This window comes from Zosterops lateralis (genome assembly GCF_965231275.1).
Source record: "Zosterops lateralis genome assembly, chromosome: 33".
Taxonomy (NCBI): domain Eukaryota; kingdom Metazoa; phylum Chordata; class Aves; order Passeriformes; family Zosteropidae; genus Zosterops; species Zosterops lateralis.
In genome coordinates, this window is record NC_139793.1 from 2,520,906 (window position 1) to 2,548,653 (window position 27,748).

Here is a 27,748-nt window from a genome sequence, read left to right on the forward strand (position 1 = left end):
GCTTTATTGGTCCCAGAGCGGCTGAACGGCGTCACTTCCGCCCGAGAAAGGGCGGGAAACCCCGAGAAGCGGAAGTTGATACCATCGAGAGGCGCCGGAGCGGCCGGGACGGCGCGGCCGCGCTCTCTATGGTGCCCGGTCCTCCCGGCCGCCCCAGTTGCTCCCAGTTGCTCCCAGTTCCCTCCCGGGGCTCAGCGCAGCAGCCGGGCCAGCACCCAGCAGCCCAGCGTCACCCAGTGACTGGCCCAGTTCAGCTCCGACCACTTGCGCACCGTGTAGGCCATGCCGTAGCCCTGAGGGGACAGGATGGTGTCGGGGCACTCCCGACCCCCGGGGCTGACCCCGAGCCTTGGGGAGGGTCCGGGGAGGGCGCGGGGGTCCCACCTGCTCCTCCACGGCGTCCTCGGCCTCCACATCGAACAGGGCGCCCAGGTAGGACAGGTGGAACAGGGCCAGGGCGCCCAGGGCCCCGTTCAGAGCCCGCACCCACAGCGTCTGTGGGACCCCAGAAACCTTCAGGGACCCCCTAAACCTCTGCAGGGACCCCCCAAATCCCCCCGTGTTCACCGCTTCTACCCACGACATCTGCAGGACCCCAAACCCCTTCAGAGACCCCCAAGGAACCCCCAAACCCCCTCAGTGCTGGGACCCACAGAGCCTGCAGGACTCCCCAGGAGCCCTGGACCCCCTCAGAGCCCCCCAGACCCTCTACCCTCCCCCAGGACCCCCAAACTCCCACACCCAGGGATTCCCAGACCCCCCATCCTGCTGTCCACGCCCCCATTTTCCCCTTATGAACCCCAAACCATCCCAGACACCACCCTGGGATCCCCAGCCTCTCTGAGCCCCCCCACACTCCCAGGGCCCCCCACAGCTCAGCAGCCGCCCCCCAGTGCCCCATCTCACGTTCTTGTGGCGGTGGCTGCAGCTGGGAGGACAACGCTTGGACAGGACACAGGCGTCAAAGATGGCAGCCAAGCGCTGCCGGAGGGCTGGGCGGGGCAGGGCGGGGTCAGGGGCCATGCCCACGGAGGGACACACCCCTCATGGCCCCACCCATCAATGACAGGCCACACCCCTATAGCCCCATCCATCAATGACAGTCCATACCCCTCACAGCCCCGCCCATCACAGACAGGCCACACCCCTCATAGCCCCACCCATCAATGACAGGTCCACCCCTCATAGCCCCGCCCATCAATGACAGGCTCCACCCACCCCTTTATAGCCCCACCCACTCTTTTATAGCCCTACCATCACTGACAGGCCGCACCCCTCATAGCCCCACCCATTGCTGACAGGCCACACCCACTACTGACAGGCTCCACCCACCCCTTTATAGCCCCACCCATCACTGACAGGCTCCACCCACACCCTCATAGCCCCACCCATCACTGACAGGCTCCACCCACACCCTCATAGCCCTGCCCATTACTGACAGGCTCCTCCCACATCACTTGAGGCCCCACCCACATTCACAGACCCCCACCCTGGCCCCGCCCACTCTGCTCAGGCCCCGCCCACACTTAATTACAGCCCTGAAACCCCACCCACATCTGCAGCCCCACCCACACCTGCCCCATCTACACCTTTAGGCCACACCCACCTTTAAAGCCCCACCCACTTTGAACACACCCATTAAGTCCCTCCCACCCTGATTAGCCCCACCCCTCTTTGGCCCCGCCCCTTAAAGGGCCAGCACTGACCGTGTTCAGCGTAGGTGATGAGGCCCAGGGAGAGCAGAACAGCGGCCAGGTGGAAACTGAGGCCCTGGGGGGACACCGGAGTTTGGGGGTTCCCCTGGTGGATTGGGGGGGTCTGGGGGAATCTGGGGGAGTCCCGGGCTGCACTGGGGGGGTTTAAGGGAAGCCCAGCAGGGTTTGGGGGTCTCAGAGTTTTTGGAGTTCCTAAATGGGGTTTCATGGAGTCCCAGAGGGGGTTTTGGGGTCCCCAGGGGGGAGCTGGGGAGGGTTATGGGGGTTTGGGGGCTTGACGGGGTTGGGAGTCCTGGGTGTCTCATGTGCAGGGTGACATGGGTGGGCTTTGGGGTTCCCAGGGTGGTTTTGGGGTGTTTTAGGGTGTTTTAGGGGGTTTAGGGTCCCTCACGTGCAGCAGGGCGCTGGGGGGTGTATTTTGGGGTTCCCAGGGTGGGTTTTGGGGTGTTTTAGGGGGTTTAGGGTCCCTCACGTGCAGCAGGGCGCTGGCTGCGTAGGTGCCCAGCACGGCGGCAAAGGTGCCCAGGCGCCGGGTGGTCTGGAATACGTCTGGGCAGGGGACACCGGGGACACCAGTGACACCAGGACAGGCCCCAGTGCCCCTCCAGTGTCCCCAGTGACTCTCCCAATCCCTCCCAGTGTCCACCAGTCCCCACCAGTACTTCCCAGTCCCTCTCAGTATCCCCAGGTGTCCCCCAGCCCCTCCCAGTGTCCCCCAGTGGCCACCAGTTCATCCAGGGTCCACCAGCCCCTCCCAGTGTCCCCCACCCCCTTCCAGTGCCCCTCCAAGTGTCCCCAGTGCCCTTCCCAGTGTCCCCAGTTTGCCCCAGTGTCCCCCAGTCTGCCCCAGTGTCCCCAGCCCCTCCCAGTGCTCACAGGTGTGCAGCCAGCGGGACATGGGCAGGTTCCAGTTTGTCACCACCTCGGCCATGGAGCGCGGCAGCTCCACCCGCAGGGGCCGGGACACGGCCAGGTCCCTGTGGGGACAAGGTCACACCCAGGGGACAGTGTCACCCGGGGGGGCAGAGGGCAGGGTCACACACAGGGATTAGTGTCACACACGGGTCAGTGTCACACAAGGGTCAATGTCACACACAGGGGGCAGTGTCACACATAGGGCGCAGTGTCATACATGGGGCAGTGTCACACAGGGTGTGCTCAGTGTCTCAGGGGTCAGTGTCACGCAGGACAGTGTCACACCCAGGGGACAGTGTCATCCGGGGGTCACAGGGCAGGGTGACACAGGTCAGTGTCACACACGGGTCAGTGTCACACACGTGTCAATGTCACACACAGGGGGCAGTGTCACACAGGGCAGAGTCACGCAGGGCAGTGACACACGGCAGTGTCACACAGGGTGTGCTCAGTGTCTCGGGTCAGTGTCACATGGGGGTCAGTGTCACACATGGGACAGTGTCACACAGAGCAGTGTCACACACAGGGGTCACTGTCACACAGGGCAGTGTCACAGGGGTCGGTGTCACACACAGGTGTCGGTGTCACACACAGCGGTGTCACAGGGTCCAGTGTCACACGGGTCAGTGTCACACGGGGTGCTCAGTGTCACAGGGGTTGGTGTCACACACAGGACAGTGCCACACACAGGGCAGTGTCACACACAGCAGTGTCACAGGGTTCGGTGTCACACAGGGCAGGGTGACACTGGGCAGTGTCACACATGGGTCAGTGTCACACACAGGGCAGTTTCACACACAGCAGTGTCACAGGGTTCGGTGTCACACAGGGCAGGGTGACACTGGGCAGTGTCACATATGGGTCAGCATCACAGAGGGTGTGCTCAGTGTCACAGGGGTCGGTGTCACACACAGAGGTCAGTGTCACACACAGCGGTGTCACAGGGTTCAGTGTCACACGGGGTCAGTGTCACAGGGGTCAGTGTCACACAGGGTGTGCTCAGTGTCACAGGGGTCACTGTCACAGGTGTCGGTGTCACAGGGGTCAGTGTCACAGAGGTCAGTGTCACACAGGGTGTGCTCAGTGTCACAGGGGTCACTGTCACAGGTGTCGGTGTCACAGGGGTCAGTGTCACAGAGGTCAGTGTCACACAGGGTGTGCTCAGTGTCACAGGGGTCACTGTCACAGGTGTCAGTGTCACAGGGGTCAGTGTCACCCAGGGCAGTGTCAGACAGGGTGTGCTCAGTGTCACAGGGGTCACTGTCACAGGTGTCAGTGTCATAGGGGTCAGTGTCACCCAGGGCAGTGTCAGACAGGGTGTGCTCAGTGTCACAGGGGTCACTGTCACAGGTGTCAGTGTCATAGGGGTCAGTGTCACCCAGGGCAGTGTCAGACAGGGTGTGCTCAGTGTCACAGGGTCAGTGTCACAGGGGTCAGTGTCACACAGGGGGCAGTCAGTGTCCCCCAGGGGTGACAGCAGCCCCGCTGTCACTGTCCCCTCACCAGTGCAGGTGGTCGTGGCGCAGGGACGCGCCGGACCCCGCCAGCGTGGCCGTGGCCTCGGACAGGAAGGCCACGAAGTAGTTGCTGAAGTGGAAGGAGAGGGCGCTCTCGTAGGCGCGGAGCCACCTAGCGGCCGGGAGGACCCGGGGACACAGCGGGGTTTGGGGCAGAAAAGGGTTTGGGGGGAATTGGTGCGAAACGGGGAGGTTTGGGAGAACGGAAAGGGTTTGGGGAGGGTTGAGAGGGAAATAGGGGAGTTTTTTGGGATATTGGGAAGTTTGGAAGGGAAATTTGGAATTTGGGGGGCACCATGGGAGATTTTTAGGGGTCATGGGGGATTTAGAGGGATTTGGGGGGGGTCATGGGGGATTTGCAGGGGTCATGGAGGCATTTTGGGGGGATTTTGGGGGCACCATGGGGCATTTGCAGGGTCATGAGCGGATTTAGGAGGATTTTGGGGGTGCCATGGGGGGATTTAGGGGCGTCATGGGGGATTTTCATGGATCATGGGGATTTTGGGGGGTCATGGAGAATTAAGGGGCATCATGGGGGATTAAGGGGGTTTTGGGGGGGACATGGAGCAGTTGGGGGGAATTTGGAGGAGTTTTGGGGGGATTCAGGGGTTTGGGGGGGATTTGTAGAGGTCATTTAGGGGTTTGGGGGTGACATGGGGAGTTGTGGAAGAAGCAGAGTTTGGGGGGGCATTTGGGGGTACCGGGAGGAATTTGGGGGGGATTGGGGGATTCAGGGGGATTGGGGGGTTGGGAGGGGAATGGGGGACATGGGGAAGGTTGGGGGGGCCATGGGGGGTTTGGGGGGGTGACAGGGGGGATTTGGGGGGGGACACACATTAAGGTGCCACCCCCCATCTCATGTCCCCTCAATGTCCCCCCAGATCCCCCCCTGTGACCCCTGGGCACTCCCTCCCTGTCCCCACACCCCCCTAGGGACCCCCCAAATCCCCTTGGGCTCCCCCAAACTCCCCAGGACCCTCTAACCCCCCTGCCCATCCCTAAGTGCCCCATTCCTGTCCCACTCCCATCCAGGGAACCCCCAAACCCCTCCTGCACCCCCCAAAGCCCCCAGGCCCCCCAAACCCCTCCTGTCCCCCCCAAAGCCCCCGGGCCCCCCCAAAATCCCCCCCTCACCTGGCGAAGACGCTCCTGGGCAGCACCAGAGGGGAACAGAGACGTCAGTGAGGGGAGGGCTGGGGGTTCCCCAGGGATTTTGGGGGTTCCCCAGGGATTTCTGGGGTCCCTGGGGAGGGTTGAGGGTTCCCCAGGGGATGTTCAGGAGCCCTCAGGGGGATTTTGGGAGTTCCCACGGTAGTCTGGGGTGCCCTGATGGGAATTTGGGGTCCTGGGAAGGGGTTTAGGGCCCCCCAGGAGGATTTGGGGGCCCTTGGTGTGGCTTGGGAACCATTGGGGGTTTGGGGACTCCTGGAAGAGTCTTGGGGGTCCCTGGGGGAGTTCAGGTGGTCTGGGAGGGGTTGGGGATCCCCAGGAAGATTTGGGGTGGGCGGGGAGGTTGAAGGGTCCCTGAGGGGCAGCTCAGGGATCCCTGGGGGGTCTGGGAATCCCTGGGGGCATCCTCAGGGGGGTTTGGGGGGGTCTTGGGACATTCAGGGGTCCCCAAGGAGATTTGAGATGCCCCTGGGGGGTGTCAGGGTTCCCTGGGGGGTGTTGGGCTCCCTGGGGTGGGTTTGGGGTCCCGGAGGAGGTTTGGGGGCCCAGGGGAGGGGTTTGGGGGCCCAGGGGAGGGTTTGGGGGCCCAGGGGAGGGGTTTGGGGTGCCGGAGGAGGTTTGGGGTCCCAGGGGAGGGGTTTGGGGGCCCAGGGGAGGGGTTTGGGGGCCCAGGGAAGGGTTGGGGTCCCGGGGGAGGGCTTGGGGTCCCAGAGGGGGATTTAGGGGCCTGACCTGCGCAGGGCCCGTGCCCCGTAGAGGGGCAGCAGGCTGGAGAACAGGAACGGGGCCAGGCAGGTGCTGACCAGGAGGCAGAGCAGGGCCAGCCCCAAACTGCGCAGCCCCTTCCGCGCCCAGGCCGCGCTCTGGGGACACCCGGGGTCAGGGGGGCAGGGACACCCCGAGACCCCAAACACGGCACTGACACCCCCGAGACCCCAAACCTGGCACTGACACCCCCGAGACCCCAAACATGGCACTGACACCCCCCTGAGACCCCCCCTGAGACCCCAAACACAGCACTGACACCCCCGAGACCCCAAACATGGCACTGACATCCCCCCGAGACCCCCACTGAGACCCCAAACCCGGCACTGACATCCCCCTGAGACCCCCACAGAGACCCCAAACACGGCACTGACACCCCTGAGAGCCCAAACACAGCACTGACACCCCCTGAGACCCCAAACACAGCACTGACACCCCTGAGAGCCCAAACACAGCACTGACACCCCCCTGAGACCCCACACACCAGACTCTTCCAAGAGACCCCTCCCCAATGCCAGCATCCCCCCGCTGGCACCTCCCTCATCTCCGCTCACTCCTCAACACCCCCAGGTCCCCCCAGACCTCCTCAGCCTCCCCAAATCCCCATCCCTGTCCCCTCCAATCACCCCCAAACCCTCAGTACCCCCAAATCTGTCCAACCCCCCGCTCGGTGCCCCCCAAAATCCCCCCCCTGCTCCTTAAGGTCCCTCCAACACTCCTCAAAATCCTCCCAATCCCCCCTTCTTCTCCACCAAATCCCTCTTTTCCCCTTAAAATTCCTCTTTTGCCCCAAACTCTCCTTTCCTCTCTTTTTCTCCCAAACCCCCTTCCCATTTCCCCCTCCAACCCCAGACCCTTCTCCCCCAAACTCCCCTTTTGCACTCTCTCCCACATTCCCCTGCCTCCAATCCCATTTCTCCTTCAAATCCCTTTTTTCCCCTAATTTCTCCCATATCCCCCATTTTGCCCCCAAACTCCCTTTTCCCCAATCCTCCTCCTGCATCCCTTTTCCCCCATTTCTCCCCACAAAACCTTTTTCCCCCTAATCCTGTTTCACCCTCAAATCCCCCCTTTCCCCCCAATTTCTCTTCCCAATCCCCCTGTTCCCCAATCACCTTTTTCTCCCCTCTAATCCCCTTTTCATCCCCCTTGATCCCATTTCCCCACCAAGCCCCATTTCCCCCCAAGCCCTCATTTTCTCCCCCAAACTCCCCATTGCTCTCCAAATTACCCATTTTCCCTCAAATCCCCCATTTCTCCCCCAAACCCCACCTTTCTTGTCACAACTCCCCATTTCACCCCCCAAACCCCCCAAAGCCCCCATTTTCCCCCCAAACTCCATCTCCCCCCACACGCCCATTCCCCCACAAATGCCCCATTTCTCCCCAACCCACCCTTTCTCCCACAAACTCCCCACAAACTCCCCACAAACCCCCAATTTTCAACTCAAACTCCCCATTTTTCCCCCCCAAAATTCCCCATTTCTGCCCACAAACCCCCATTTCCCCCCAAACTCCCCATTTCTCCCTAAACCCCATTATCCCCCCACAAAATCCCCATTTCCCCCCCTCAAACCCTCACATTCCCCCCCAAAATCCCCCATTTCCCCCAAATGCCCCATTTCCCCCCCCAGACTCCCCATTTTTGCCCCCCAAACCCCCCATACTTCCCCCGTACCAGGGGCGGCCCCTCCACGGATCGGAGGTAGGCCCCGAAGGGCTCCCAGGGCCCGAAGACGACGGAGCCGGGGGAGCAGAGGTACCCCAGGACCTGCGCCGGGCTGGGCTCCCCCCCGGAGCCCCGGTCCAGGTCAAAGCCCAGCGACACGGCCTTCATGGCCACCACCATCTGTGCCCCTGGGGACCCAACACCAGTGACCACAGGGGAATGGGGACCCCCTCCCTTCATGGCCACCACCATCTGTGCCCCTGGGGACCCAACACCAGTGACCACAGGGGAATGGGGACCCCCTCAGGGCCACCACCATCTGTGCCCCTGGGGACCCAACACCAGTGACCACAGGGGAATGGGGACACCTCCATGGCCACCACCATCTGCGCCCCTGGGGACCCCCAAAATCAGACAGAACCCCCAAATTCTGGGGTGTCTCAAACTCCCCAGGGCTCTGGGGGGCTCAGGGGAGGGTCACCTTCATAGCCACCACCATCTGCACCCCTGGGGACCCCCAGAACCAGCCAGAGCCCCCAAGTCTGGGTGTCCTACATTCCCCAGGAGTCTGGGGGGGGCTCAGGGGGCAGAAATGGGGGTCCTCAGGGTCCCACACAAAATGTGGGGGGTCCCCAGAGGTCTGGGGGTCAGAGGTGGGGGGCAATTAGGGGAGAAGGGGACAGAGGTGTCACATTCAGGGCTCCACTCATCTGTGCCACCATTGGACCCCAAAATTGGAAGGATCCCCAAAGCAGGGTGGGGAGAAATGGGGTCTGTGGGGCCTGGGGGGGATCTGGGGGTCCAGGGAGGGGAGGGGTGGGGGTCTCACCTCGCATCTTGTGCCAGGTCACCGTGTCCACCATGTGCAGCTCCCTGGGGAGGCTCCCAGTCACTCCCAGTTCAATGTAATCATCGCCCAGTTCATCCCAGTGACCCCCATCCCACTCTCAATCCCTCCCAGCTACTCCCAGTTCTTCTCCATTTCCACCCAGTTCTTCTTCCAGGAGCTTCCAGCGTCCTCCCAGTGCCCCCAAAACCCTCCCAGTGCCCCCAAACCCCTCCCAGTGCCCCCAAATCCCCTCTCAGTGCCCCCAAACCCCTCTCAGTGCCCCCAAACCCCTCCCAGTGCCCCCAAATCCCCTCCCAGTGCCCCCAAACCCCTCCCAGTGCCCACAGTCCCCCTCCCAACACCCCCAAACCCCCTCCCAGGACTCCCCAGCGCCCTGTTCCTCATGAGCAGGAATCTGAGAGCAGTCAGGATGAGGCAGAGCCCTCTCAGCACCCCCAAATCCACTCTCAATGCCCCAAATTACCCCCAGTGCCCCTCCCAGCACCCCCAAATCCTCTCCCAATGCCCCAAATTACCCCCAGTGCCCCTCCCAGCACCCCCAAATCCTCTCCCAATGCCCCCAATTACCCCCAGTGCCCCTCCCAGCACTCCATACCCCATGAGCAGGTAGCTGAGGGCAGCCAGGGCCAGGCAGAGCCCTCTCTGGGCGCGGGCCCGGCTCAGGAGCAGGGTGAGGACGCAGAGCCCGCTCAGCAGGGCCACCCACAGCGCCTGGGCCCCGAAGAAATGGTGCAGGGCCAGGAGCCCCCCGGCCGCCGCCCCCGCGTGTTTCCCCCCCCGCGGCAGCGCTGTGCCACAGGGGGGTCAGGGGGGCGCCCCGAAACCCTGAAACGCCCCCGGGGGTCCCCTCACCCCAAAACCCTCAAACACCCCGGGGGTCCCCTCACCCCAAAACCCTGCAGGACCCCCGGACCCCTCCCCACACCCCGGGGGGCACCCAGACCCCCTAGTCTACCCCCCACCCCTCCCTCCGGACTCCCCCGAGCCCCTCCAGACCCTCTGGCCGCCCTCAGACCCCGGGACACATTGGAATCCCCGAGATCCCCCCTCACCCTCCCCAGGCCCCCCCAGCTCCTCCCGGCCCCGGGGCTCCGCTCGACCGCTCCCCGACACCCCGGTGTCCCCAGAGGCCCTGGGACCCCACGGTTCCCCCAGCCTCCCGGATGTTCCGCCGCCCCCGGAACCCTTCCCGGCCTCCTGGCCCTCCCGGTTCCCCCCAGCCCCTCGGATGTTCCCCCACACTCCGCACCCCCGGAGACCCCCGGCCCCCCTCCCCGGCCCCACTCACGCAGCCGGTGCAGCAGCCGCGCCCCGAGGCAGAGCAGCAGCAGCGGCCAGAGCTGGGCCAGGCCCTGGCGCGCCGTGGGCACCACGCAGCCGGGCAGCACCTGCGCCGCGAACTCCCGCGGAGGCAACGCCGCCATCCTGACCCGAGCGGGGCTCGGTGGGTGCCGAGACCCCCAAAATAAACCCCAAATGCCCCCGAAACCCCCCGAATCCCCCCGCCCGCGCCTCGCCCGGCGCCGCCGCCCGCCCGCCTGAGGGGGAAAGGGGCGGGGCGCCCGCGCCCACCAATCAGCGCCCGCCGTGCCTCCCCGCGCCGAGGCGCCGACCAATCAGAGCGCGGCGAGGCCAAATGGCGGCAGGCGACGGGGCGGCCGTTGCCAAGGGCGGGGCGCGGTTGCCGGGGAGCGGGGGATGCCGGGGAGGCGGGGCCCGGTTGCCAAGGGGTGTGGCTCTGTTGCTATGGGCGGGGCCTCGTCACCGGGGATCTGGACCGTGTTGCTCGGGCTGGGTTGCGTTGCTACGGGCGGGGTCTGGTTGCTAAGGACCAGAGCGGGTTGTTAGGGGCGGGGTTTGTTGTTAGGAAGCGGTGATGGGTTGCTAGGGGCGGGGCCTGTTGCCATGGAGCGTGTTGCTAAGGGCGGGGCCTCATTGCGCAGCGCGGGACGCGATTGGCTGTTGTGAGGGCTGGTTGTTAGGGGCGGGGCCTATCGCCATGACAACCAGGTGCCGCGGGCGCCGCGCGGGGCATTGTGGGCCGGTGCAGGCCCGACCCCGGCCCACAATGCCCCGCGCCGGCCCAGTGGCCCCAGTATGGACCAGTACATCGTGCTGGGCCGCATCGGGGAGGGCGCGCACGGCGTCGTGTTCAAGGCCAAGCACCGGGAGGTGGGGCCGGACGCCGGAGGAGCGGGCTGTGGGGCCGGGGGGTCGGGCTGTGGGGCAGTGGGCTGTAGGGCCGGGGGGTCGGGCTATGGGGCCGGGGGCAGCGGGCTGTGGGGCCGGGGCAGCGGGCTGTGGGGCCGGGGCAGTGGGCTGTGGGGCCGGGGCAGCGGGCTGTGGGGCCGGGGGCAGCGGGCTGTGGGGCCGGGGGAGCGGGCTGTGGGGCCGGGGCAGTGGGCTGTGGGGCCGGGGGGTCGGGCTGCGGGGCCAGGGGAGCGGGCTGTGGGGCCGGGGCAGCGGGCTATGGGGCCGGGAGTGCCGCGGGCTGTGGGGCCGGGAGTGCCGCGGGCTGTGGGGCCGGGGGCAGCGGGCTGTGGGGCCGGGGGCAGTGGGCTGTGGGGCCGGGGCAGCGGGCTGTGGGGCCGGGGCAGCGGGCTGTGGGGCCGGGAGAGCGGGCTGTGGGGCCGGGAGTGCCGCGGCCTGCCGGCCCCGAGCGCGGGGTGCGGCCTGTGGTGGGGCGGGGGCGCGGGGATCCCCCGAGCTGCCCTGAGCCCCCCGTGTCCCCCCCGCAGACCGGGGAGCTGGTGGCCCTCAAGAAGGTGCCCCTGCGGCGGCCCGAGGACGGGGTCCCCCCGCAGACCCTGCGGGAGATCAAGGCCCTGCGGGAGATGGAGGCGCACCCCCATGTGAGTGACCCCGGACCCCCCGGGACCCCAAAGCCGCCCCCAGAGTCCCTGTTCCCCCCAGCAGGGTGCGGGGTCCTCCCTCCCCCCAAAATCTTGGGTGCCCTCAGTAACGCCCCGTGCCCCCCAAACTGCCTTTCCCCCTTGTTTGGGGTCTCCCGGCCTCCCCCATTCCTCCCCAATGTCGGGGTCCCCCTGAGCCCCCCATGTCCCCTCAGTTTCCATGTCCCCGCGGCCCCTCGGTGTCCCCTCCCTGCAGGTGATCCGGCTCCAATCCCCGTGTCTCCCCGAGGTGTCCCCGATGTCCCAATGTCCCCCCGCAGGTGATCCGGCTCCAGTCTCCGTGTCTCCCCGAGGTGTCCCCAATGTCCCCCATGTCCCCGATGTCCCAATGTCCCCCCCGCAGGTGATCCGGCTCCCATCGCGTCCTCCCCATTGTCATTAACCCCCATGGCCGTTCCAGCTTTCCCTGTCCCCAGTGTCCCCAATGTCCCCGAAATCCCCCCTGATGTCCCTCTGATGTCCCCCCCAGGTGTCACTGTCCCCTCTGATGTCCCCCCTGATGTCCCCCCGCTGTCCCCCCAGGTGTCACTGTCCCCTCTGATGTCCCCCCTGATGTCCCCCCGCTGTCCCCCCAGGTGTTACTGTCCCCCTGCTGTCCCCCCAAGGTGTCACTGTCCCCCTGATGTCCCCCCTGCTGTCCCCCCAGGTGTCACTGTCCCCCTGCTGTCCCCGCAGGTGTCACTGTCCCCCTGATGTCCCCCGCTGTCCCCGCAGGTGTCACTGTCCCCCTGATGTTCCCCGCAGGTGTCACTGTCCCCCTGATGTCCCCCGCTGTCCCCACAGGTGATCCGGCTCCGGGCCGCCTTTGCCCAGGGCCCCGCGGTGGTTCTGGCGCTGGAGCTGCTGGTGGGGGACCTGGGGGGGCTCCTGCGGGCGGCCCCGGCCCCGCTGCCCCCGCCCCGCGTGCGGGCCCTGCTGGCCATGACCCTGCGGGGGCTGGGCCACATGCACGGCCACCGCCTGCTGCACCGGGTGAGGGCCCAAACATCCCCAAAACATCCCCAAAACATCCCCAAAACATCCCCTAAAACATCCCCAAAAACATCCCCAAAAACACCGGGAATGGGGGGGCACGGCCACCGCCTGCTGCACCGGGTGAGGGCCCAAACATCCCCAAAACATCCCAAAAACTTCCCCAAAAACATCCCTAAAACATCCCCTAAAACCTCAGGAATGGGGGGCACAGCCACCGCCTGCTGCACCGGGGGAGGGCCCAAAACATCCCTAAAACATCCCTTAAAACACCCCGGGGACCCCAAAAATATCAGGAATGGTGGGGCACAGCCATCGCCTGCTGCACCGGGTGAGGGACCCCAAAATATCCCCAAAAACACGGGGGGACCCCAAAAATATCAGGAATGGGGGGACACGGCCACCGCCTGCTGCACTGGGTGAGGGACCCCAAAAACACGGGGGTACCCCAAAAACATTGAGGAGGGGGCATTGGGAATGGGAGGACACAAGCAGACCCTGCTGCACCGGGTGAGGGACCCCAAAATAAAGAGGGACCCCAAAAGTGGGAGGGGAACCCTGAAACTGGGAGGGGATTGGGGGAAGGCACCAACAGCACTTCCTATGATGGGAGCACCCCAAAACTGGGTGGGGGATACCCAGGGTCACCCCAAGAGAAAGAGTGGGCACCAAGACCTGGGAGGAACCCCAGTATCTGCAGGGGGGCTGTGGGTGTCAGAGGCACCCTGAAATCCAGAGGGGCACCCCAAAACCAGTCTGTGGGTGCAGCAGGACGCTGTTCCCGGTCTGGGGGGCACTGGGGGGGTACCCCGAGTTTTGGGGCCCCCCGTGACCCCGTTTTTGGGGTGCAGGACCTCAAACCAGCCAATCTGCTGCTGGACAGTGCCGGGCGCCTCAAGCTGGCGGATTTTGGGCTGGCCCGTGTGCTGGGCCCCCCCCCAGGGCGCCCCTACAGCCACCAGGTGGCCACCAGGTACGGGATTTTGGAGTGTCCCCCCCCCGGGGATGTCGGGGTGTCCCTCAAAAACCGGGGACCCCCCCTGAGCCCCCCCTTTCCCAGGTGGTACCGAGCCCCTGAGCTGCTCTTCGGCGCCCGGCACTACGACGAGGGCGTGGATTTGTGGTCAGTGCCGGCTTTTGGGGGGTTTGGGGGATTTTGGGGACCCCCCCTGGAATTTTGGGGTCTTCCCAGCATCTTAGGGTCCCCACTCACCCCTTTTTCAGCCCTGCTCTGTCTTGGGGTCCCCTCTTTGGGTTTTGGAGATCCCCCTGGTCCTCCCACCCTGTAATCTTGGCTCTCCCTTTGGTGCCTGTGTGTCCCTCTGGGATTTTTTGGGGGGTCTCTCTCGGTTTTGGGGTGTCCCCGTGGGTTTTGAGGTGTCCCTCTGGGATTTTTGGAGTGTCCCTCTGGGTTTTGGGGTCCTTCCTGTTGGATGCTCAGTGTTCCCCATTTCTGGATTCCTTTCCTGGATCTTTGGGTGTCTCCTAAACATCAGAGCCTCCCCCAGATTTTGGGGAGCACTTTGGGATTTTGGGGATTTGGAGGGATCTCCCTGGGATTTGGGGATCCCTCTGGGATTCGGGGGGTCTTTCTGGGGTTTGAGGGTTCCCTCTGAGTTTCGGGGTGTCCCTCTAGGATTTGGGGTCCACCCTAGGATTTGGGGAGTCCCTCTGGGATTTTGGGGATCCCTTGGGATTGGGGGTCCCTCTCGGATTTGAGGTTTCCTGTGGGATTTTGGGGATCCCTCTGGGGATTGGAGATCCCCTGGGATTGGGGGGGGTCCTTCTGGGATTTTGGGGATTCCCTGAGATTTTGGGCATCCCCTGGGATTTGGGGGGTCCCCTGGGCTCGGGGGTCCCCCTGACCCGTGCCCCCAGGGCCGTGGGCTGTATTTTCGGGGAGCTGCTGACGCTGTCGCCGCTGTTCCCGGGGGAGAACGACATTGAGCAGCTCTGCTGTGTGCTCCGGGGGCTGGGGACGCCCAGCCCCAGGGACTGGCCGGTAATGGGACAGACTGGGAGGGACTGGAGAGGGGCTGGAGGGCACTGGGAGCACTGGGAGATGGGCTGGGGGGCACTGGGAGCACTGGGAAGCACTGGGGGCACTGGGAGAGGGGTGGGACGGCACTGGGAGAGGGGCAGGAGGGCACTGGGAGCACTGGGAAGCACCGGGGGCCCTGGCAGCACTGGGAGAGGGAACGAGGGGCACTGGGAGAGGGGCAGGAGGGCACTGGGAGCACTGGGAGAGGCAATGAGGGGCACTGGGGGGGGAGTGCAGGACACTGGGAGCACTGGGTTATACTGGTGGCTACTGGGAGGAACTGGGAAACCAGGAAGGTGTTGGATGGTACTGGAATGGTGCAAGGGCGGGTTTGGGGTTGCTGGGAGGCTACTGGGCCATACTGGTCTGCACTGGGAACCCCTCGGGACACGCTGTGAGGTGACTGAGGCGTACTGGGAGATACTGGGGAGCGTTGAGGGGCTACTGGGAGGAAGCAGGATGTACTGGGAAATCCTGGGAATGCACTGGGGCATACTGGGATGGTTTAAAGGAGGGTTGGGGCTTACTGGGGCCTTACTGGGAGGAACTGGGGGGTTACTGGGAGGAACTGGGGGTCAACTGGGAGCTGCTGGGCAATACTGGTTTATACTGACCCGTATGGGTTTGCACTGGCTTATACTGGTTCATACTGGTCCACACTAGCTCATACCGGTTCACACCAGCGTGTCCCAGCACAGGAGCAGGCGCAGCTGCCGGTGTGTACTGGTGCATACTGGTTCATACTGATTTATACTGGAGTATACCAGTCTGCACTGGTTTATACAGGTGTATGTATTCTGGTTCACACTGGTTCATACTGGTTCGTACTGGTGTATAGTGGTTCATGTTTGTGTATAGTGGTTTATACTGTTCCGTACCAGTTCACACTGGTTTCTACTGGTCTATACTGGTCCATACCGGTTGGCAGTGGTTTATACTGGTCTGTCCTAGTGCAGGAGCTGGTGCAGCTGCTGGTGTATACTGGTTTACACTGGTGTACACTGGCTCACACTGGCCTGTCCCAGGGCAGGAGCTGGCCCAGCTGCCGGTGTGTATTGGTTTATACTGGTGTATACTGGTCCATACTGGTGTATACTGGCTCGTACTCGTGTGTACTGGCTCACACTGGCCTGTCCCGGGCAGGAGCTGGCCCAGCTGACAGTCTATACTGGTTTACACTGGTATGTACTGGTTTTCACTGGCCTGTCCCGGGCAGGAGCTGGCCCAGCTGCCGTGTATACTGGTTTATACTGGTCCATACTGGTGTACACTGGTTTTCACTGGCCTGTCCCGGCAGGAGCTGTCCCAGCTGCTGGTGTACACTGGTCCATACTGGTGTATACTGGTCCATACTGGGTCACACTGGCCTGTCCTGGCAGGAGCTGGCCCAGCTGCTGGTGTACACTGGTCCATACTGGTGTATACTGGTCCATACTGGGTCACACTGGCCTGTCCTGGCAGGAGCTGGCCCAGCTGCCGGTGTACACTGGTCCATACTGGTGTATACTGGTCCACACTGGTGTATACTGGTCCATACTGGTGTATACTGGCTCACCCTGGCCTGTCCCGGCAGGAGCTGGCCCAGCTGCCGGTGTACACTGGTCCATACTGGTGTACACTGGTCCACACTGGTGTATACTGGTCCATACTGGTCCACACTGGTCCATACTGGTCCATACCGGTCCATACCGGTCCATACTGGTCCACACTGGTCCACACTGGTCCACACTGGTCCATACTGGTCCATACTGGTCCATACTAGCTCACCCTGCCTGTCCCGGCAGGAGCTGGCCCAGCTGCCCGATTTCCCCAAGCTGCGGTTCCAGCCTCAGGCGGCGCCGCCGCTGGAGCTGCTGGTGCCGGGCGCCGACGGGGCCGCGCTGGACCTGCTGAGGAGACTGCTGAGGTACCGGGCCAGGCTGAGGCCACGGGCACACCAGGTGAGGGATGGGGGGTCCTGGGGGGTCCTGGGGGGGGTTTGGGGGGTCCTGGGGGGGTTTGGGGTACCCCCTGACAGAGCCTCAGCTCAGCCCTGCTGAGGTACCGGGCCAGGCTGAGGCCACGGGCACACCAGGTGAGGGATGGGGGGTCCTGGGGGGGTTTGTGGAGGGTTGGGGGGGTCCTGGGGGGGTCCTGAGGGGAGTTTGGGGGTCCCAGGGGGGGTTGGGGGGGTCCCAGGAGGAGTTTGGGGGTCCCAGGGGGGTTTGGGGGGTCTCAGAGAGGTTTGGAGGGTCCTGGGGGGAGGGTTTGGGGTGGTTTGGGGGGTCCCGGGGTGTCCCTGGCTGGAGCCTCGGGTCAGCCCTGCTCAGGTATCAAGTGAGGCTCCCCCCCTGAGCCCACCAGATGAGCCCACCCCTGGAGGGGTTTGGGGGGATTTGGGGAGGTTTGTGGGGAGTCTGGGGGGGGTGGGTGTCTCAGGGAGCTGGAGGATTTGGGGGAGGGTCCCAGGTGTGTTTAAGGGTCCCAGGTGTGATCTGGGGGGTCTCAGGGACTGACGGCCCCAGGACCCTCATTGTGGCAGGGGTGGGGGTCACTCAGGGCCCCCCTCTCCCCATATTCGGGGTGTCCTGACCCCCTGCCCTCCCCCAGGCCCTGCTGCACCCCTTCTTCTTCGGCCCCCAGGAGCTGACCCCACCCCCGGCCCCGGGGGGGTCCCGGCAGCCCCCCGACTTCAGCCTGGACACGGCGCTGGAGCTGCCCCCCCGCGCTGCCCTGGGCCCCCTCCCCAGCCTGGGGGACCCCCACTGACTCCCCAGAGGCCTTGGGACCCCTCCCCACCATGGGGGACCCCCACTGACCCCCCTGGGCCCCCTCCTCACATTGGGGGACCCCCACTGACCCCCCAGAGGCCCTGGGACCCCTCCCCACATTGGGGGACCCCCTGAGAGACCCCCACTGACCCTCCACTGACCTGGGAGACCCCTCCCCAATCTTGGGGACCCCCTGGGGCCCTGAGACCCCTCCCCAATCTTGGGGACCCCCTGAGGGACCCCCATAGATCCTCCCATCCCATTTTGGGGGACCCCCAATGACCCCCCTGGGGGTTTCTGGGACCCCTCCCCACAATGGGGAGCCCCCATAACCCCCCCAGGGGTGCTCTGGGACCCCCTGAATTTGGGTGGGGGGGACACCCAGACCCCCAGATTTGGGGGGACCCCAGACCCCTGAGCCCCCCCCAAGCCCCAAACCAGCACCAGGAGCAGCGAAAATGGGGAGAATTCAACCCAAAAACGTCGGATTTGGGGCCGGAAAAGCAGCAAGAGATGAAAATTTCATGGATTGGACCCAAAACTGCTGGATTTGAGCCCAAATCGCAGGTGAGGGCAGCGGGTTGGGGCTAAAAAAACTCATTTTGGGGGCACTGGGTTGGGGCTAAAAAAACTCATTTTGAGGGGGAAAATGCGGGGCTGAAAAATTTTTAGTTTTAGGGTGAAAATTGCTGAGTTTTGGTAGAAAATCCCCAACTTTGGGCTGCAAATCTTTGGTTTTAGAGTGAAAATTTTCAGCTTTACTTTGATAACCCGAAATTTAGCTTAAACCTCCCAGTTTTGGGTTAGAACTCCTAACTTTGAATGAAAACACCCAATTTTAGGTGGAGATTTGTAATTTTGAGCTGAGAAATCCCATTTGTGGGGTTGATAATCGAACTTCCAGGTTGAAAATTCCAATTCTGGGTTGAAAATCTCCAGTTTTGAGGCTGAAAATGCCAAATTTGGAATGAAAATACTGACTTCAGTGACAAAAATGAGAATTTTGAACCAAAAAATATCCCAAGCCCTGATATCAAAGTCAAAATTCTCAGTTTGGTGTCTGAAACTCCTAATCTGGGACTGAAAACAGCGATTTTGGGTTAAACTGGCTGGTTTGGGAGCTCAAACACCCAATTTTGGGGCTCTCAGTTCCATTTCTTCCTGAAAACACCAATTTTGAGGTCTAAAAATGTCAAATTTGGGGCTGGAATTCCCCAGTTTGTTGCCAAAAAAAATGAAATCAGGACTGAAAATTTTCCATTTTGATGCCAAAAAGGCGAATTTCAGGCAGAAAATCCCAAACTTTGGCTGCAAATGCTGAATTTTACCCTGAGACCTCAAATTTTAGGCTGAAAATCCTGAACTTTGGTCCAAAGACCTCAAATTTTAGGTGGAAAATTTTGAGTTTTATCCCAAAACTTAAAATTTGGGGCTCCCAATTCCGTTTTTCCCTCAAAAATGCTCTTTTTGGGTGTATTGAGACCTTAAAATGTCCATTTTGGGGCTCCAAATCCCTATTTTGCTGCTAAAAAAAGAACTTGAGGCCAAAAATCCCAAATTTTTACTTGAGAGCCTCAATTTTCCTGCTGAAACTCCTGACTTGGGCCAAAACTGTCAAATTTTGGGCTGAAAATCCTGATTTTTCCCTTGAAACCTCAAACTTTGGGACTCCTGATGCCTTTTCCTCATTACACTCTGAGTACTTTGGGGACTAAAAATGCCAAATTTACACTTCAAACCCCCAATTTCGGCGCCAAAAAGAATTAGTTTCAGGCTGAAAACGGCAAATTTCAAACTGAAAACCTCGAATTCGAGGCTGAAAGATCCTGAAGTTTGGGCTGAAATCCCTGAATTTGGGGGGTCAGGCCCCAATTTTGTCCCAAAATCCCCCTGTGTGGGGTGTCAGTCCTGAATTTGGGGTCTCAATCCCCATTTTTGGGGTTCCATTCCCCATTTTGGGGCACCATTCCCTATTTTTGGGGTGCCAATCCCCATTTTAGGGTCTCATTACCCGTTTTGGAGTCTCAGTCCCTTATTTTTGGGGTCCCATTCCCCATTTTTGATGTTCCATTCCCCATTTTAAGATCTCATTCTCCATTTTTGGGGTGCCAATCCCCATTTTTGGGGTCCCAGTCCCCGTTTTTGGGGCAGCATTCCCCATTTTTGGGGTTTCATTCCCCATTTTTTGTGTCCCATTCCCCATTTTAGGATCTCATTCCCCATTTTTAGGGTCTCACTTGCTGTTTTTGGGGTTTCATTTCTCATTTTGGGGTCCCATTCCCTGTTTTTGGGGTGCTAATCCTCATTTTTGGGGTTGCATTCCCTGTTTTTGGGTGCCACTCCCTGTTTTTGGTTTCCCAGTCCCTGTTTTTGGGGTCTCACTTCCCATTTTAGGGTCCTAGTCCTCGTTTTTGGGGTCCCACTCCTCGTTTCTGGGGCACCATTCCCCATTTTAGGATCTCATTACCCACTTTGATGTCTCAGTCCCCGTTTTTGGGGTTCCATTCCCCATTTTTGGGGTCCCACTCCCCGTTTTGGCGTCGCAGTCCCGTTCCGGGGTGCCGTCCCGTTTTGGGGCGCGGTGTTTTGGCCGCCCTGCCCTCCCCGGGGGGGTCCCCCCCTCTGGCCGGGGCTGATAAAGGCCCCGGGCCCCGCCCGGCCCCCCCAAACCAACCGCCCGGGCCCCAAAATCTGATAAGGCCTTATCAGCCCCCGGCAGCCCCGGGGCCGTTACCGCCCCCCCCGCACCCCAAACCCCCAAAATCCCCAAAAATCCCCCAAATTCCCCGAACCCCCCCAACCCCGCAGCCTCCCCCGGGCCCGGGTGGGCTCCGAGCCCCCCAAAGCCCCCCCCCCCCACTCAGGGCACCCCCAAATCCGCGGGGGGGGTTGGGGGGGGTCAGGCCGGGGTGGGGTCCCAGGGCCCCTCCCCCTCCCCCCGCCCAGCCCAGGGCGGGGCCGCCCCTCCCCCACCGTGTCCGTCTGTCCGTCCTGGGACAGCGCAGCTGCAGGTCAGGGACCCCCCGGGATTTGGGGGCGTCTGGGGGGGTCTGGGGGGGTGGGGACCCCCAAACTGCCCCCCCCGAGGGGCAGGGAGGGGGGAGAAGGGGGGTGGGCGCTGATTTGGGGGGGTTTGGGACCCCCCAGTTTGGGGATTTTGGGGTTTGGGATTCCCCGGTTTGGGGATTTTGGGGTTTGGGGGTCCCCAGGGATGTGGGACCTCCCTCAATTTGGGGATTTTGGGGTTTGGGACCCCCCATTCTGGGGATTTTGGGGTTTGGGACCCCCCAGTTTGGGGATTTGGGGGTTTGGGACCTCCCCCAGTTTGGGAACTTCGGGGTTTGGGACCCCCTTAATTTGGGAATGTTGGGGTTTGGGGGCACCCAAGGGTTTTCACACCTCCCAATTTGGGGACTTTGGGGGGTCCCCAGGGGTGTGGGACCTCCCCAGTTTGGGGTTCCAGAGATTCAGGTGCTGATTTGGGGGGGCAACCAAGGTTTCGGACCCCCCCCAATTCGGGGATTTTAGGATTCAGGGGCACCCAAGGGTTTAGGACCCCCCCAGTTTGGGGATTTTGGGGTTTGGAGGCACCCAAAGGTTTGGGGGCACCAGGAACACCCCTCCAATTTGGGGTTCCAGATATTCAGGTGCTGATTTGGGGGCCCAGCCGAGGGTGCAGGACCCCCCTAGTTTGGGGGTCCCCAGGGGTTTTGGGCCACCCGAGGATTTGGGACCCCCAAATTTGAGGATTTTGGGGTTTGGGGGTCCCCAGGGGTTTGGGATCCCCCGCTCCCCAGTTTGGGGTTCCAGAGATTCGGGTGCTGATTTGAGGGGCACTCCAGTTTGGGGTTTGGGGTGCTGGTTTAGGGGTCACACAGGGTTTGGGGTGTTGTTCTGTAGGGCACTGAGGGGTCTGGGGTTTTTGGGGGGCACTGAGTGTTTTTGGGGTGTTTGGGGTGCTGGTTTGGGGGAGCACACAGGGATTTTGGGGTGCTGGTTTGGGGGGGCACCGAGGGGTTTGGGGTGCTGATTTGGGGTCACACACACGAGGGGTTGGGGGTTTTGGGGTGCTGATTTGGGGTCACACAGAGGGGTTGGGGTTTTTGGGGTGCTGATTTGGGGGTCATTCAGTGGCTTTTGGGGTGCTGACCTGGGTCTCTCCACAGGCACCCCACCCCAGAGCCGGGTTTGGGGTTTTTGGGGTGCTGCTCTGTGGGGTCACACAGGGATTTTGGGGTGCTGGTTTGGGGTCACACAGGGTTTTGGTGTTTTTGGGGTGCTGATCCCGGTCTCTCCACAGGTGCCCCACCCCCCGAGCCGGTTTTGGGGCCCCCCATGGAGTTTGTGGCGCTGGGGGGGCCGGAGGGGCCCCCCCCATTCCCCGACGAGGCCGGAGCCTTCCTGGGGCTGGGGGGGCCCGAGGGGCTGGAGCCGGGGGGGCTGCTGGGCCCCTACCCCCCGCCAGGTACCGCTGTGCCCCCTCTGTCACCCCTGTCACCCTGTCACCTCTGTCACCCCTGTCACCCTGTCCCCAGTGCCCCCTACCCCCCCCAGGTACCCGCTGTGCCACCCCTGTCACCCCTGTCACCCTGTCCCCAGTGCCCCCTACCCCCCCAGGTACCCGCTGTGCCACCCCTGTCACCTCTGTCACTCTGTCACCCTGTCCCCATACCCCCTTGCCAGGTACCGCTGTGCCCCCTCTGTCACCTCTGTCCCCCTGTCACCTCTGTCACCCCTGTCCCCATACCCCCCCAGGTACCGCTGTGCCACCCCTGTCACCTCTGTCACCCTGTCCCCAGTGCCCCCTACCCCCCCCAGGTACCCGCTGTGCCCCCTCTGTCACCCCTGTGTCCTCTGTCCCCAGTGTCCCCCCCTGTCCCAGCCCTGCCAGGGCCCCCTTTGTCCCCTCTGTCACCCTGTGTCCCCAGTGTGCCTTCTGTCACCCTCATGTCCCCCACAGGTACCCCCTGGCCCCCCATGTCCCCTCCGTCCCCTCATGTCCCCTGTCACCCCCATGTCCCCTTTGTCACCCTCATGTCCCCTCTGTGACCCCCATGTCTCCCCTATCCCCCTGTCCCCAGACCCCCCTCCATGTCCCCCCTGTCCCCTCCGTCCCCCCTGTCCCAGCTCCCCCCAGGCCCCCTTTGTCCCCTCAAAGCCCCCATGACCCCCGCATGTCCCCTCATGAGCCCCCTGCCATGTCCCCCATGTCCCCCTCGCATCTTCGGGTCCTCCTTGTCCCCAATATCCCCCATGTCCCCAATATCCCCCCCACGTCCCCAAACATGTCCCTGTGCCCCTCAACAGCTGTCCCCCTTGTCCCCCCTTATCCCCCCTCACCAATGTCCCCCCATGTCCCCAAGCCCCAATTGCCAACACCCCCCTTGTCCCCAATGTCCCCCATGTCCCCTTGAGCCCCCCCTCATCTCTGTCCCCAACGTCCCCAGTGCCCCCCCGTGCCCCCCGCACTGTCCTTCCGTGTCCCCCCCTTGTCCCCAATGTCCCCAAGGCCCCCCCATCACTGTCCCCAGTGTCCCCTCCACTCATGGCTGTCCCTGTGTCCCCTGCCCCTCACAGCTGTCCCCATGTCCCTCCATGTCCCCCCATGTCCCTGTGTCCCTCCCGTGTCCCCCCATGTCCCTGTGTCCCCCTCTGCTCACAGCTGTCCCTGTGTCCCCCTGTGTCCCTCCCGTGTCCCCCCATGTCCCTGTGTCCCCCTCTGCTCACAGCTGTCCCTGTGTCCCCCTGTGTCCCCCCCGTGTCCCCCCATGTCCCTGGTGTCCCCTCCTGCTCATGGCTGTCCCTGTGTCCTTCTGTGCCTCCCCATGTCCCCGGTGTCCCCTGACATGTGTCCCCGTGTCCCCAGGCCGTCTGTCCCTGGTGTCCTGGGCTGACGGGGGGTCCCTGGGGGGCCCCTCGTGGACCCCTCCCCCCCCGGAGCCCCCCCAGTTCCTGGAGCTGCTGCAGCCCCCCCGGAGCCCCCCACCCCCGGGACCCCTCCTGCCGCCAGCGCCGCCCCCCTGCGGTGAGACTGGGGACACTGGGGGGACTGGGGGGGACTGGGATGGACTGGGAAGGACTGGGAGCACTGGGAGGGACTGGGGGAAGTGGGAGGGACTGGGATGGACTGGGAGCACTGGGAGCTGCTGTCAGGGCTTACTGGGGGCACTGGTTCATGCTGGGAGCCACTGGAAAGCTTAGTGGAGCTTGTACTGGTTTATACTGGAGCTTGTACTGGTTCATACTGGGGCACAGATGGGTTTGTGTTGGCTTGTACTGGTTTATACTGGTCCATACTGGTCCATACTAGTCAATATTGTGTCACGGAGGTTGCTGTTGGTTTGTACTGGTTTATACTGGTTTATACTGGGCTGTACTGGGCAGAGCTGTGGGAGCACCCTGGGGTGTGTGCTGGGCAGCCCAGTGCCTTGTCCTGCCTTATACTGGTCTGTACTGGTTTATACTGGTGCTTGCTCTTACACAGTGGTCTGTACTGGTTTATACTGGTCTAGGATATCCTATACCAGTCTGTACTGGTTTATACTGGTGCATGTTGTTCCATAGTGGTCCCTACTGGTTTATACTGGTGCAGGATATCCCATACTGGTCTGTACTGGTTTATACTGGTCCATACTGGTTTATACTGGTGCAGGATATCCCATACTGGTCTGTACTGGTTTATACTGGTCCATACTGGTTTATACTGGTGCAGGATATCCCATACTGGTCTGTACTGGTTTATACTGGTCCATACTGGTTTATACTGGTGCAGGATATCCCATACTGGTCTGTACTGGTTTATACTGGTCCATACCGGTTTATACTGGTGCAGGATATCCCACAGTGGTCTGTACTGGTTTGTACTGCTGTATACTGGCTTATACTGGTGCTTGCTCTTCCTTAGTGCTCTGTACTGGTTTGTAGTGGTGCAGGGATACCCCATAGTGTTTTGTACTGATTTATACTGGTCCATACTGGTTTATACTGGTGCCTGTTGTACTGGTGCAGGATATCCCATAGTGATCTGTACTGGTTTATACTGGTGCAGACTGGTTTGTACTGGTTGATGTTGGACAGAACACTGGGGGTGGATGTTTAGGGGTGCACTGGGGCAGGCACTGCCCTGTGGGGGCCAGTGGGGGTTTCTCTGGGTCCATACCGGTTTGTACTGGTTTGTATTGGTTTGTACTGGTCCTTACTGGTCCATACTGGTTTATACTGGTGCAGACTGGTCTGTACTGGTTGATGTTCACTGGGGACGGACATCCAGGTGTGTCCTGTGGGGGTCAGTGGGGGTTTCTCTGGGTCCATACTGGTTTATACTGGTTTGTACCGGTCCATACTGGTTTATATGGGTTTGTACTGGTCTGTACTGGTCCTGACTGGTCCTGACTCGCCTGTCCTGGCCCGGGCAGAGGCGCGGGAGTGTGTGAACTGCGGGGCCACGGCGACGCCGCTGTGGCGCCGGGACGGCACCGGGCACTACCTGTGCAACGCCTGCGGGCTGTACCACCGCCTCAACGGGCACAACCGGCCCCTCATCCGCCCCAAAAAGCGCCTGGTGAGACCCCGAGCCTGAAACCTGCGCGGGGAACCCGAAACCTGCGCGGGGAACCCCAAAACCTGCCCAGGGAACCTCAAAACCTGCCCGGGGACCCCAAAACCTGCCCAGGGAACCCCAAAACCTGCCCGGGGAACCTCAAAACCTGCCCAGGGAACCTCAAAACCTGCCCGGGGAACCCCAAAACCTGCCCGGGGACCCCAAAACCTGCCCGGGGAACCCCAAAATGTACCACGAGAGCCCCAAATCCCACCCGGGGAACCCAGAAACCTCCCCGGGGAACCCCAAAACCCGCCCAGGGAACCCCGAAACCCGCCCGGGGAACCCCAAAATGTGCCACAGGAGCCCCGAAACCTGCCCAGGGACCCCCTAAACCCGCCTGGGGAACCCCGAAACCTGCCCAGGGAACCCTGAAACCCGCCCGGGGAACCCCGAAACCTGCCCGGGGAACCCCAGAATGTGCCCATAGGGACCACAAATTTGCCACAGGGACCCCAAAATCTGCCCTGGGAGCCCAAAATGTGCCATGGGAACTCCAAAATCTGCCATGGGAGCCCTGAAATCTGCAATGGGGACCCCAAAACCATCTCCAGGGGCCCCAAAACCTCCCTGGGAGCCCCAAAATCCACACCGGGGACTCCGAAATCCGCAATGGGAACCCTGAAATCTGCCCTGGGAACCTCCAAATCCACCCTGGGGACCCCAAAATGTGCCACGGGGACTCCGAAATCTGCCATGGGAGCCCCGAAATCTGCAATGGGGGCCCCAAAACCTCCCTGGGAGCCCCAAAATCCAAACTAGGGACCCTGAAATTTGCAATGGGAACCCTGAAATCTGCCATGGGGACCCCAAAATGTGCCACAGGGAAACCTAAAATCCACCCTGGGACCCCAGAATGTGCACTGAGGACCCCAAAATCTGCAATGGAGACCCTGAAATCTGCCCCTGGGACCCCAAAATCTGCCATGGGGACTAAAATCTGCCCTGGGAACCCCAAATTCCCACAAGCCCCTCCTCACACCCCAAATCCCCCTCTAGTCCCCCCCAGCCTCCCCCCAACTCCCCCAAACCCTCCCCAAACTTCCTCAGATTCCCCCAGACCCCTCCTTACACCCCAAAACTCACTCTAGTCACCCCCAAACCCCCCTTCAAGTCCCCCCAACCCTCCCCAAACCCCTCCTTACACCCCAAATCCACTTTAACCCCCCAAGTCCCCTCTTCTCCCCCAAAAATGTCCCCAAATCCCCCCCAAACCCTCTTTACACCCCAAAACTCCCTCCAGTTGCCCCCAAATCCACCTCTAGTCCCCCCAAATTCCCTCAAACCCATCCTTACACCCCCAAATCCCCCTTTTGTCCCCCCCCAGTCCCTCCCAGACACCCCAAAATCCCTCAAGCCGCTTCTCACACCCCCAAATCCCTTTTTAATCCCCTCAAACCCCTCCTTGAGCCCCCAAATCCAGCCCAAACCCCCTCTGCTCCCCCTCCAGCCCCTTTTAATCCCCCCAAACCCCCTTTATTTCCCTCTCCAGCCCCTTTTAATCCCCCCAAACCCCCTCTATCCCCCCAACCAACCCCAAATCTCCCTCCTGCCCGTTTTTGCAGCTGGTGAGCAAACGCGCCGGCACCGTCTGCAGCAACTGCCAGACCAGCACCACGACCCTGTGGAGGCGCAGCCCCCGCGGGGACCCCGTGTGCAACGCCTGCGGGCTCTACTACAAACTCCACAGGGTGAGGGGCCCCAAAATCACCCCAAACCACCCCAGGACATCCAAAACCTCCCCAAGCCCTCCGGATTCTCAGCTCAAGGTGGAGGGTGGGGCTGAAGGGGCCCTGGGAGGGATTTTGGGGGTCCCCAGGGGCTCCATCAGTGATGGGGTGGGGATGGGATCTCGGGGGGGTCCAGACCCCTCCCTGGTGTTTCGGGCCCCCCCAAACCCCATTTCGGGCCCCCCAAACCACATTTCAGACCCCCCCCGAACCCCATTTGGACCCCCCCGAACCCCATTTCAGGCACCCCAAACCCCATTTTGGGCCCCCCCCAAACCCATTTGGACCCCTCCGAACCCCGTCTCCCCCCCCAGGTGAACCGGCCGCTGACGATGCGCAAGGACGGGATCCAGACCCGCAACCGAAAGGTCTCGGCCAAGGGCAAGAAGCGGCGCCAGGGGGGGGGCGCCGGGCCCGGGGGAGTCCCCGAAACCTCGGCCGGGCCCCCCCTGCCCCCGCCCGCGCCCCCCCAGCCGCCCCCCGAGGATCCGGCCGCGCTCTTCGCCCTGGGGCCGCTGGTGCTGTCCGGGCACCTCCTGCCCTTCGCCCCCGCCGGGCCCTTCCTGGGGGGCCCCAGCGGTGCCTACGCGCCCCCCGCCCCCAGTGCCGCCCCCCCCGGGCTCAGCCCGCAGCTCTAACGGGGGGGGGGTCCCCAATACAGTTTGGTATCAAAACGGAGCTCGGATCAAGCCTCGTTCTTTGAGGGGCGTCGGGATGGGGGGGTGGGATCGGGGGGTGGTCGTGCTCCCCCCGCGGGGTGGGGGCGGGGTTTGGGGGAAACATAAAAATCCGTATTAAAAGGTTCTCCCCCCGCCGTGGACAATAGTCGGCCCCAAGATGGCGGCGCCGCGGCCCCTGTGAGCTCAGCCAACATGGCGGCCCCTGTGAGCTCAGCCAATATGGCGGCGCCCTGAGCACCGGGATCAAGGCGGGCTGTACGGCAGTGGCCGCTTGGCAGCTGCCAGGCCCCGCCCCTCGCTGGGCCACGCCCCATCAAGCCCCGCCCCGTTAAGTCCCGCCCCACGATTCGCGTTGCCACGCCCCAGACGCTGCTAAGCCACACCCCCGTGATGGCCCCGCCCCTCAGCTTTGCTCCTGGCCTGCCCGCCCTTTACGTCATCACGGCGCGCCCGGCGCCAGCGT

General features: G+C 62.5%; 3 protein-coding genes across 4 annotated transcripts; 2 read left to right on the forward strand and 1 right to left on the reverse strand.

The window, feature by feature from the left end:
• Nucleotides 1-19,964, reverse strand: PORCN (porcupine O-acyltransferase). Its single transcript, XM_083881383.1, has 15 exons — nucleotides 19,747-19,964; nucleotides 9,889-10,025; nucleotides 9,196-9,388; nucleotides 8,580-8,623; nucleotides 8,119-8,144; nucleotides 7,760-7,912; nucleotides 6,050-6,180; nucleotides 5,282-5,296; nucleotides 4,134-4,259; nucleotides 2,592-2,692; nucleotides 2,188-2,264; nucleotides 1,707-1,770; nucleotides 907-992; nucleotides 385-495; nucleotides 1-293 (listed from the first exon to the last, which is right to left on the reverse strand). Exons 1-15 carry the CDS (start codon nucleotides 19,785-19,787, stop codon nucleotides 192-194), a joined length of 1,407 nt encoding a protein of 468 aa, XP_083737509.1. The 5' UTR covers nucleotides 19,788-19,964; the 3' UTR covers nucleotides 1-191.
• On the forward strand, nucleotides 10,657-17,535 carry CDK20 (cyclin dependent kinase 20). Its single transcript, XM_083881384.1, has 8 exons — nucleotides 10,657-10,829; nucleotides 11,318-11,452; nucleotides 12,296-12,484; nucleotides 13,336-13,457; nucleotides 13,545-13,607; nucleotides 14,363-14,486; nucleotides 16,310-16,465; nucleotides 17,115-17,535. The coding sequence occupies exons 1-8, from the start codon at nucleotides 10,698-10,700 to the stop codon at nucleotides 17,271-17,273; spliced, it is 1,080 nt and encodes a 359-aa protein (XP_083737510.1). The 5' UTR covers nucleotides 10,657-10,697; the 3' UTR covers nucleotides 17,274-17,535.
• Nucleotides 17,714-27,283, forward strand: GATA1 (GATA binding protein 1). Of its 2 annotated transcripts, none has more exons than XM_083881386.1 (6): nucleotides 17,714-17,842; nucleotides 21,576-21,740; nucleotides 23,142-23,300; nucleotides 24,691-24,836; nucleotides 26,441-26,566; nucleotides 26,920-27,283. In XM_083881386.1, the coding sequence occupies exons 2-6, from the start codon at nucleotides 21,611-21,613 to the stop codon at nucleotides 27,241-27,243; spliced, it is 885 nt and encodes a 294-aa protein (XP_083737512.1). In that variant the 5' UTR covers nucleotides 17,714-17,842; nucleotides 21,576-21,610; the 3' UTR covers nucleotides 27,244-27,283. The 2 variants fall into 2 exon arrangements, with proteins under 2 accessions (XP_083737512.1, XP_083737511.1); XM_083881385.1 differs by lacking the exon at nucleotides 17,714-17,842 and adding an exon at nucleotides 20,111-20,286.
• Nucleotides 27,284-27,748: the final 465 nt, after the last annotated feature.

Coding starts and splice junctions, on each gene's coding strand:
- GATA1 (XM_083881386.1), top strand. CDS start 21,611: ATGGAGTTTGTGGCGCTGGGGGGGCCGGAGGGGCCCCCCCCATTCCCC. Junction 21,741..23,141: donor GGGCCCCTACCCCCCGCCAG/GTACCGCTGTGC, acceptor CCGTGTCCCCAG/GCCGTCTGTCCCTGGTGTCC. Junction 26,567..26,919: donor TCTACTACAAACTCCACAGG/GTGAGGGGCCCC, acceptor CTCCCCCCCCAG/GTGAACCGGCCGCTGACGAT.
- PORCN (XM_083881383.1), bottom strand. CDS start 19,787: ATGGGGAATGGAACCCCAAAAACGGGGACTGAGACATCAAA. Junction 9,389..9,888: donor GCGGCTGCTGCACCGGCTGC/GTGAGTGGGGCC, acceptor CCTGTGGCACAG/CGCTGCCGCGGGGGGGGAAA. Junction 8,145..8,579: donor GACCTGGCACAAGATGCGAG/GTGAGACCCCCA, acceptor GGGGGTCCCCAG/GGGCGCAGATGGTGGTGGCC.
- CDK20 (XM_083881384.1), top strand. CDS start 10,698: ATGGACCAGTACATCGTGCTGGGCCGCATCGGGGAGGGCGCGCACGGC. Junction 12,485..13,335: donor GCCACCGCCTGCTGCACCGG/GTGAGGGCCCAA, acceptor TTTGGGGTGCAG/GACCTCAAACCAGCCAATCT. Junction 13,608..14,362: donor GACGAGGGCGTGGATTTGTG/GTCAGTGCCGGC, acceptor CCGTGCCCCCAG/GGCCGTGGGCTGTATTTTCG.